Source organism: Olea europaea, chromosome 5 (assembly GCF_002742605.1).
Source record: "Olea europaea var. sylvestris chromosome 5, O_europaea_v1, whole genome shotgun sequence".
In the NCBI taxonomy this organism is placed as follows: domain Eukaryota; kingdom Viridiplantae; phylum Streptophyta; class Magnoliopsida; order Lamiales; family Oleaceae; genus Olea; species Olea europaea.
In genome coordinates this window covers 2,815,167-2,826,068 of record NC_036241.1, presented here as the reverse complement: position 1 = coordinate 2,826,068, position 10,902 = coordinate 2,815,167, and the positions used below count along the sequence as shown (strand labels likewise).

General features: G+C 35.3%; 2 protein-coding genes across 6 annotated transcripts; one reads left to right on the top strand and one right to left on the bottom strand.

Moving 5' to 3' along the window:
* Positions 1-1,126: 1,126 nt before the first annotated feature.
* On the bottom strand, positions 1,127-4,238 carry LOC111394415 (wall-associated receptor kinase 2-like). Its single transcript, XM_023020225.1, has 3 exons — positions 3,136-4,238; positions 2,557-2,724; positions 1,127-2,409 (listed from the first exon to the last, which is right to left on the bottom strand). Exons 1-3 carry the CDS (start codon positions 4,001-4,003, stop codon positions 1,376-1,378), a joined length of 2,070 nt encoding a protein of 689 aa, XP_022875993.1. The 5' UTR covers positions 4,004-4,238; the 3' UTR covers positions 1,127-1,375.
* A 727-nt stretch (positions 4,239-4,965) lies between these two features.
* LOC111394416 (UPF0481 protein At3g47200-like) lies at positions 4,966-9,138 on the top strand. Of its 5 annotated transcripts, none has more exons than XM_023020230.1 (3): positions 4,966-5,162; positions 5,895-7,084; positions 7,795-9,138. In XM_023020230.1, the coding sequence occupies exon 3, from the start codon at positions 7,815-7,817 to the stop codon at positions 9,114-9,116; it is 1,302 nt and encodes a 433-aa protein (XP_022875998.1). In that variant the 5' UTR covers positions 4,966-5,162; positions 5,895-7,084; positions 7,795-7,814; the 3' UTR covers positions 9,117-9,138. The 5 variants fall into 5 exon arrangements, with proteins under 5 accessions (XP_022875998.1, XP_022875995.1, XP_022875999.1 ...); XM_023020227.1 differs by having other exon boundaries at positions 5,895-7,144; XM_023020231.1 differs by lacking the exon at positions 5,895-7,084.
* Positions 9,139-10,902: the final 1,764 nt, after the last annotated feature.

The window sequence follows — 10,902 nt, the reverse complement described above, 5'->3', positions numbered from 1 at the left end:
CTTCATCAATGGTAATTTCTTCCAAGTCTTAGATTCTACAATCGCTGCCGCAATAAAATTGAATTTTTCATTTAAAAATCGAATAATTTTTTTTGGATCTCTTAAAGAAAACTTACTTCTTCACCATACATTTTCACTTCATTGATAACCACTAATACTCTCGTAAATTAATTTGAAATTGACTTCGATTCTTCCATGAAGTGACAATATTTGACACATTTTGAAAAATCATATCATCAAGAGCTTGATGAATCATGCTAAGAGTATTGATCATTCCTGTTAGTTGCTTGTTGTAAGTCTCTTTGTTCTTGAGACATGCCTTCTTCATTTTGAGGTTCAAAACCTCACTCTAACAAATCCCGCAAATCTCGACTTTCAAGATATGCCTTCATACGAATGCACCACATACTATAGTTATCATTAGTGAGTTGAACAACGGGATGAGAATTACAGTTTACAATCTCTTCTTTTCACAATTTTGTAATCTTGATATGATCACTTTTGTTGAAAATTTGGATATGGAACAACTTCTAGAAGAGGAGAAGATAATATTTTAAATAACACTCATGTTATTTCTTAACACCCCAAAAAATAACTTGTGACTACAATCACTAGCCACTTATATGCTTCACAGAACATAAATTTAATCTAATATATGAATTAGATTTAAATGCAAACTAGTCCCTAATATAATTCATGTATTTTCCAAATACATGAATACAATAGTGCATTAATTATTCATAATAATTCCAAAAGATATGAATGAAATTGACTAAATAAATGATGAACTTAAACAAATGAAGTGTATAATTTGAATACATGCATTGTCCAGCCATTTACACATCTGGGGTGTGCAGAAAGAGCTAGTCCAGTTGCTCGCTGGTTCAAATCTTTCTCCAAAAGAAATTTGATTTTTCACTACACTTCTGCCTTATTTTATCTTCACAAATTTGAGTCCAACTTAATAAAATAAATAACGTCCTATTAAAAGCTGTGAATTTGAGGATGAATTTTGAGATCATGACTCAAGTTTTTTTTATCTGAAATCCATAAAGGCTTGAAAATTTTAGCTTGCATAACAAAAGGACCAAGGATTTGAAATCAGTTATTCCAAAAAAGCAAAAAATTGTTAAAAACAGGGGATTCAATCACTCTAAGTAGTGTATTAAAGTTCATAATAGTCAATCCATTTATCTAAAACCTTCAAGTGGAAATAGTTACAAATTTGCTAATCTCTTCGACCTTGGGCCGGGGGCTGGTGTTGGGGGAGAATAAAGTTGCTGTCAAATACATGATAATTTTTTCAGCTCAAGCGCATTAAGGCCTGATTTGAGTTTGAGTCCAGCAACAGCTGAATCATGTTCAGTTGATCCTATTAGAAGGTGGCGCCGGGATTGAGTTGTGCTCTATCTTTATCGAGCTCAAGCTTGCTTAAAATAGTTTTTAGCTCCTTTGCCACTTCATTCATTGTAGGCCTCTCCTCTGATAGTCTTCTTAAGCACCTCTCTGTCAGCATAGCAACTTCTTTCAGCTGCTTCTCCATCTGCAAACGGTGTACAAGAATTTCATGCAGGCCTTCTCCATCTCCTCCGGCTGCAGATACAAAATTGTCAGCGAGAGTTTGCTCTCCTTCTGGCCTATCCAAATCCACTACCTCTTTTCCTGTCAATATCTCTGCCAATACAACTCCAAAACTGTATACATCGCCCTTTTTGGTCGAAATCCCTGAAATATCATTCTCCGGATCCAAGTAGCCGAGTGTACACACACATCCATTGAGTGAAGGCTGTGAAATTTTTACATTGTAACTAGAATCTAAGAATATGCAGAAGCTGGTGATGTCTCCATGAACAATTGGCAATTCCCCAGCAGAATGCAAGTATGCCAGTGAACTTGCAGTTTCAAAGGCTATCTTGAGACGAAGGTCCCATGAAAGAAAATATTCTTGATCGTGAATCAAATCGTACAACGTCTTTCCGGTGAAAAACTCATAAACTAAGAATGGGTCGGGTGTCTCTAAACAACAGCCAATCAGCTTCGCCACATTCACGTTGCTTATCCGAGAAAGTACGATCAATTTGCGAATGAAATCCTCAATGCAGGGTGAATACGATGTTTCATATTTCTCTATAAAGAAAGGTTTGTTCACTCCGTCATCTGGTAATGTTCCTTTGTATACCGCGGGTTGATTATATCCATCTCTGAAAACGATTGTAGTCTCGTCGTAGTTGTTTGTAGCCCTTTTGAGATCTTCTGCGGTAAAAATTTTAAGTCCTTGCCTTCTCGAAAGCATTTCTTGTAAAATTAATCCACCATTTTCCTTGAAAAGCTTGTGTCTTAGTTTAACAACTTTCTGTTTCTTGCTTTTCCAAAATATCCAAGAACTTCCAACAAAAGGAAAAATGGAACCTGTTTGAAACGTGGAAATTTTTGAGTTAATCCAGCTTCACAGTCAACATAGTTTTTGAATCATTAACTCCACTAAACACTGCCAAATAGATCCTAACAATAACAAAACATTCAATTAAGTGCAAGCACAAAAACTGAAGAACTTACCCGCAACAATATATATTAAGATAGAGAACTTTGTTTGATCTTTGGGACGACAACCTGTGCCATCTTTCTTTCCATCACCTTCAAATCCCTTAGGGCAAGAACATAAATAGCTTCCTAGCAAATTTGTGCAAGTTCCTTCACAAGGTCTTGAAATGCACTCATCAATATCTGGAACGATGCCAATCTATTTGTGAGCACATCTAGTAACAACAAATATAAATAAAGTATCATACCAATAACAAACACAAACTTAGCCATAATGATGATTTTCAAGAAAATATGTGGTCAAAAAGTAGGAAAATATTTGAATTTACGTGCAGAATACTTTATTGTTTGAATGTGTGGTTAAAAATAAATATATAGAAAAAAGAGTTTGGGAATAATGATTATCAAACCGTGGCTTAGCCCCCGTTTGGCTTCCATTATTTTTTATTATTACACATTCTCTAATAAAATAAAATTACACGTAAACCCAAAAACTTCTCATTCTTTTTAACTACAAATTCTCCAAAAAATTACTGTTCTTATTATTATATCGTGGAATAATCAGGCCAAAATTTTTATTAATATAATAATTACCATGACAACCATCAACAAGGTAAGGATTCCCTTGATATCCCATTAAACAATTGCAACGATAACCAAGTCCGTTGGCTAAATCAATGCAATCACTATGCGGAGCTCGACAAGCATAGCTTGAAAGGTCTTCTAGAGCTACTAGGCACGTCCCGTTCCCTATAGACCAGTCCAGCACGACAGGGACAGTCTTCCTGCCCCGCAAATCTTGGAGATCCAAAGATGAGAAGTTGAAAGCCTCTGCTTCAACTACAAAAGCATAACCACATGGGTTGAAAGTTTTCACCCTTGAGTGATTCTGAAAACTCCGGATGTCAATCAAAAAGTCCTTAACTCCCTCAGGGATTGAAGTCTGACAGCAGCCAAGGCCAGCGCAGGTTCCATCAATCACGCTGTCGATTCTATGACACCATGATGCGCACCCAGCACTCCGTTGCTTCCATTCCTCGGAACCATCAACAACTGCGTAAGTGTCGCACCCAACAACAGTGAACTTGTTTCGCGCTCCTGAAAAATGGAATTTGGACAAGGCGACCTTCGAGATGCTGCCATTTATTTGGGAGCCGGACTTTCCATAACAATAGCTGGCCACAGAAGCAGCAATTCTTATCTGCCCATCGATTGATATGTTAATAACTTCAATTTCACCGAAGTTCAGAAATGGCTTGGGAGGGTTGTAACTTTTGTTGCAATTAATAAAGAAGGATTCATCAAGATGGCAACCCGAAATAGTTCCAAACGGAAAGGGGACAGGGATATCTCCACATCTGGTTGGACAATAGGGACTGGGCTGAAATGCGAAATCCATCATTGATGGCATTAGCATTGTACCAAGCAACATGATTTGCAAAATTATTGAAAAAGAATTCATGGTTTTCTGAGTGAAATGATTATCTCTAGGGTATAAAATGTTCAATTATCTCTTCGATGACATTAGAGGATCTACTGATTTTGATGACTTGATTTAGTTGTTAGAAAAGAAGAGGAAACTGCTAGTGTGGAATTTGCTCCCACTTCTTTAACAGTTGAAATTTAAAACCCAAAATAGAGAAGGATTGGATTGTATATTTTCTTGCGTTAATAGAAGTACCAGCAGAAGTCTGAGTATTTATGATCTGAAAAAACGCGTAAAGCTTGTTCGGCACAGGGTTTTCCAAGGAAAAAAAATTATTTTTCTATGTACTTTTAGTTAAAAGCAAGGAAGAGTTGTTAGACTGCGTGGTTAAAAATAAATTTGAGAAAAAAAATCTTTGTAATAATAATGGATTGTACAAGTGGATGAATAATAGTGCTTGCATATTGTTAAGATTTGGAATTCTATCTTAAATAGTCGACATTATTAAGAGCAGTAGCCTAAAATCTTATAAGTTGGTTTATATTTTCATATTTATTCGATGTGAGATTTTAATCTTTAACATGCCCCTGTAAGATGATGGCTTGGTTGAGCAAATTAATTTTGAAATATGTATGCTCATTTATTGAGTTTTAATCCGATCGAATTTCTCGTTGAAACTTAATGGACTTTAATACCATGTAAAGATTTGGATTTCCATCTTAGAAGGTTGATTTTGTTAAGAGGAGTAGCCCAATTCTTTTTAAATTGGTCTATATTTTCATCTTTATTCGATGTAAGTTTTTATTTCTTAACACACATAACGCGTTATAATATTGTGAAACTACTAAGTAACTTCATGATTCAATGCCGTGTACAAATTGCATAGTAATGGTGGAATGTACAAAAAAAGTTGTAACAATGTGAAGAAGCTACCAAGTAACTTCAAATATTGAGTAAGTTATAAGCCAAATGCAAAGGCATTCAACAATCACTTATCACCTGTCCTGTGGTCTGGGGCTGAAATTTCCTGGAAACTACCAGTATGGATATTTAGTAATCAAATCCCTTTGAACCCTTTTTGTTTTTCCTTTACAAATCTTGACAAGGCACATATTTCTTCATGAGCACCTTCCAGTTTTTTTCTTCATATCTGTCTCATAAATCTCAAGAACTTTCATTAATTTGCACTTTCCAGGTTAGTAACTCTCTTTCTGCAGAAATCTCTTTATTAGGTGCATGACATCCTAATAGCTGAGTAGGTATTCCTTTCCAACATTCAGAAATTCTATTGTGTGCAATTACATTTACAGAAAAGCTTGTCCATGTTTGATTTGAGTGATTTTTTAAGATTACCATTAGTCTACTCTTGAAAGTGAATTTTATTCCATGAATATGATATCTATCTAGTGTGAATATATGACAAGGGCAGAGTATTTCTATTGATAGGCTCGAGTTGGACATCCAATTGCTTTGATTTGAATTATCCGGAAAATGTCTAATATAATCGAACCTATTTCTCGATTCAATAGAAGCTCAAAGAGGTGAATAGGGTTTCAAATAATAAGAGATATATATTAAACAGGTTCGATGACGTCTATTCCCAATCCTAAATGGAATCGAATAACGTAGGATCAATATGTAAACATATATGTTCTTTAGATGTACAAAAAATGGATAGTGATATTTCGTTTTATTTTATTAAGAAAAGATTCCAGAACATTTCAGTATTCAAATCTTGCTTTATGCTACATTTTAGTGGAAAAAACTTGTCTAATACTCATTACCATACATACACCAAATATCCGAAGGAACCATGGCTATGTCTTCATTTTAAGCAAGAATTATCTTCTTTATCATCATATTTGTTGATACATTTGTGTTGGGATTTTTACATTTTCACAATTTGAATAAAGAAATGGCTTGGCAGGGTTGTAACATTTATTCCAAGTAATGAAGAAGGATTCATAAAGATGGCAACCCGAAAAACCGAAAGGGGACATGGATATCTCCACATCTGGTTGGACGATAGGGACTGCGCTGAAATGCCGAATGGATCATTGTTTGCATTCGCATTGCCTCAAGCAACATGATTTGCGAAATTATTGAACGAGAATTCATGGTTTTCTAAGTGAAATGATTATCTCTAGGGGATGTTTCAGTTCCCTTTTCGGTTATGAAAATGCCCAATTTTCTCTTTGATACATTTAGAGGATCTATTGACTTAGTCATCAGTAAAGAAGAGGAAACTGCTAGTGTGGAAGCCGCTCCCACTTCTTTAACAGTTGAAATTTAAAACCCAAAATAGAGAAGGATTGGATTATATATTTTCTTGTGTCCACACAAGAATCATTCGTGAGCAGTAGACTATAATTTATCTACTGGATAATTAAAAATACCAGCAGTCTGAGTCTTAAAAATTAATCATCTGTAATAAACACCCTCGCACAATGTATGGCCGGCCCGTGTGAATTTAAAAATTCCGACATGTGGTACCCACCTCTGTTGTGAGTAGTAGGTAAAAGATTTGGTAAAAAAATTCGGTACGTGTAGTATTGTCCATATTAGATAAAACTACATAAAGCTTGTTTGGCACAGGGTTTTCCAAGGGAAAAATGATTTTTCTAGGAACTTTTAGTTAAAAGCAAGGAAGAGTTTTTAGACTGCGAGGTTGAAAATAATTTTGAGAAAAAATAATTAAAAAAAAAAGAAATTCTTTCATAAACAAGCTTTAAGAAGCATCATGATAAGTGTAATAATAATAAATTGTGCAAGTGGATGGATAATAATGCTGTGAAACTACTAAGAAACTTCGCGATTCAATGCCGTGTACAAATTGCATATTATTAGTGGAATGTACACAAAAGTTATAATAATGTGAGGAAACTACCAAGAAACTTCAAATATTGAGAAAGTTATGAGCCAACTGTAAAGTCAGGGCTGAAATTTCCTGGAAACTACCAGCGTGGAAATTTTGTACTTAACCCATTTGAAAACTTTTTTGTTTTTCTTGTATATATCTTGACAAGGCACATATTTCTTCATGAGCACCTTCCTAATTTTTTCTTCATATATATGTCTCATAAATCTCATCAATTTTCATTAATTTGCACTTTCCAGGTTAGTGACTCTCTTTCTGCCCAAATTTATTTTTTAGGTGCATGACCTCCTAATAGCCGAGTAAGTTGGTATTCCTCTCTAACTTGCAGAAATTCTATTGTGTGCAATTACATTTACAAAAAAGTTTGTCCTTATTTGATTTGGGTGATTTTTTAAGATTAGCATTAGTCTATTCTTGAAAGTAAATCATATTCCATAAATAAGATACCTATCTATTGTGATCATATGACAAGGGAAGAGTTCTTCTATTGATCGGCCCGAGTTGGACTTTCATTGCTTCGATTTGAATTATCCGGTGAATGTCTTATGTATATATAAAAAAGATGGTGAATCAAACCTATTTTTCGATTCAATAAAAGCTCAAATATGTGAATAGGGTCTCAAATAACGAGAGATATATATAAAACAGATCCGATTACACCTATTCTTAATCTTGAATGTAATGAAATGACGTAGAGATCACTATGTAAACATATACATTCTTTAGATGTACAAAAAATCGATAGTGATAGTTTCGTTTTATTTTAGTAAGAAAAGATCCAGAACATTTCAGTATTAAAATCTTGCTTTATGCTACGTCTTAGTGGCAAAAAACTTGTCTATTATCTTGTCTAATGCTCTTTACCATACATGCATCAAAGATCCGAAGGATTATCTCCTTTATTATCATATTTGTCGATACATTTGAATAATCGTAATCTTGAGTGCAGACTTTGGGTTAAAAATAGGGATGAACACTGAGTACATGATAAAGATGTCCGAAACAAGAGATCATGTTGCTGTTCGAATTGACAATATACTTCTCGACTTGCCTTCTACACCCTCAAAGCCTTCTATCTTTAGAGTCAATGATGATTTACGCAGAACGAATGAGAATCTTTATGATCCAAAAGTACTCGCAATTGGTCCTCTTCACCATGGTAAAGATCAAGTATGCAAGATGGAGCAGCAAAAATTCAGGTATCTAAAGCTTCTTCTTCAACGAAAAAATGAATTCAGTGTTGACAAGTATGTCATGGCAATAAGATCATTCGAAGAAAAAGCGCGCAAGTGTTATGCCGAACATATCAACTTTGACCAAGATGAGTTTGTGGAAATGCTGATTCTTGATGGATTCTTCATCATTGAGTTACTTCGTAAACATGGAATCGAAGAATTCAGGGACAAAGACGACACTATTTTTCAATACGAACAGATTCTCAGCCGGCTGCGTCATGATTTATTTTTGGTTGAAAATCAAATTCCGTTGTTTATTCTTGATCAATTGTTCAGCATGACAAAAACCGGAAATCCAGATGATAATATCGACTATTTAATCCATCTTTTTATTGATGATATTTCCCCATGGCCTGATATTTCAGAAGCAACTTTAAAATTACCAATCAAGAATATAGACCACCTTCTTGGCCTAGTACATAAGATTTGGTGTTCATCATTCGCCAAGATGGTGTCATTTGGACCTGATAAAACTGAAGAACATAAAGTTCTTGCTGTAAATTCTACCAATGAGCTGGAAGAGGCTGGAATAAAGTTTGAAAAGGATACGAAAAGTAATGGTTTAGATATTAAATTCATCAACGGGGTTATGAAAATCCCAGGTTTGCATATTTCAGATGAGTCTGAGACACTCTTCAGAAATATGATAGCATACGAGCACTGCTTTCCCGATGATCACGCAAAATGTATCACAGACTATGCATTCTTTATGCATTGTCTCATTAATTCCTCAAAGGATGTGGAAGCATTACGCCGTGTTGGAATCATTACAAATTTTCTAGGTGATGATGGAATGGTCTACCACATGTTCAACCGAATAGGCAGATATATCCCGACGTCTTCTGATTTCTGCTACCAACAAGTATTTGAAAAAGTGAATAGACATTGTGGTCAACGCCGGAACAGATGGATGGCGAACTTAAGGCGTAACTACTTCAATACTCCGTGGGCGTTTGTTTCTTTTTTTGCTGCTGTTATGTTGCTCATCTTTACATTGACACAGACTGTATTTTCTGTTCTATCCTATAAAAAGTGAAATCAACAGTTTTTAAAGATTTTTCCGTGTTATTGCAACAATTATAGTATAACGTTGGATGAACCTAATACTTCGTCTGGTAGACGTAAATTAAGATTGTGCACGACAAATTTATAATCCTAAGACCAAAGAAGGTTTAATGATAATTTTGACAGGCTATGGGGCTCAATATTGACTTTGATCATTACATTGTTAAATTCGGACAAAGTAATGCTACAATTTTGTTTTTTATTATTTATTATAAAGGTGCTAATACAACTCAGGCATAATCAAAGCCACGTGATAAAGCCATTAAAAGAAATACCTTTTTTTCTTTCTGTCCCAGCTTTCTCCTCTGAGGAATTTTCGATCTTTGTTCTTTGTTCTACATCTCAACCAAAGCCCCTAGTTTCCTCTTTAACGAATCTCCAATCTCTCTACTAGTACTTTCCCCACTATTGCTAGTAGTATTTTCATTGCTGCAGGTATTATTCTTGGCGCCGCTATGTTACTTTGGTGTGAAGCAGCGCCAGGACGGTGCACAACCACTAGCAAAGTCACCGCCTTTGTGTAGCGCCAATGCCGTGTACAGAATCGCCGCTGCTATGCTATCTGTGCACTGACATTCCACTCAGGCACCGTTGACCACAGGTTGCGACCTCCCACCGCTGTTCAGCACGATCGATTGTCCGATGCCTTCAAATTTTGCCTTGAATTCTTCAATCTTCCTTTGTCCCAAACCATGATGCTCGGACTCGGGTACGGGTATCCGGTATGGATACATATCTAGGTGTCGGATTTTTTATTTTTTAAAATATTGGATACGGGGACATGATTAAAAAGGGTCCAATTTTCGGACACAGGTACGTGGATACGTCTTTCAAGGTTCAATTTTTTTACTAATTCAAGAAGGCATTTTGAATAAATCAAAACCCAATATTCACAAAGAAGGAAATGGATATTGAATAAGAAATTGAGACGAATAAAATAGAATTTTGGGGTTTTGTTTTCATTATAGATATTATTAAATGTTATATAAAATAGCAAATAAGGGACTTAATTATAATTTGTATTTAGTGGAGAACTAATTAGAAACGGGAAAGAAGAAAAGAAAAGGAAAAAAAGAGAAAGAAGAAAAGCAAAAACAACGAAGTGTCCGATTAAAATTTAGAGGATCCGACACCTATCTCATACCCATACCCATGTCGTGTCGTGTCCGACATGGGTACTCCAACTATTTTGAAGAGTCCAAGCATCAAAGGTCTCAAATTAATTGCAATAAAACGTTAAACAAATAATTACATAGAGATATACGCACGCTTTTATGGTGTTTAGGAATCTAATTGAAAAACGACAAAAAATAAAATTACATCTTTCCACAACCATACGTTACAAAATAAAACGCGCTCCACCGACGAAAGGTTTAGCGACTAGGAAGATATGGTTGCTATAAGACACGACCAACACCAAGTAATGGTTGGTATAGGGTTTGGTATGGTAAAATTGGACTAATTTTGTTATGCTCTATTGCAACCAATCCTTTGTCGCTGATTCAAAGAATCAGGGACTATACATTTGATTGGTTATTAAGGTAGTGCGAAAAAAAGAGAAAATTTTTTCTTGCATAAGAAAACCACTTCGCAACCACTGACTGGTCCGTGAACCTAGTCTTATGCAACCACTCATGCCTTGGTCGTTAAAATATTTGGCGCCATAAAATCTCACTTTTTCAATTTGCTTTGGCATTTTTTAGCTACCAATGGTGATGGTTGTTGAATATCACACCACTCCAGCGACCACGGAATGG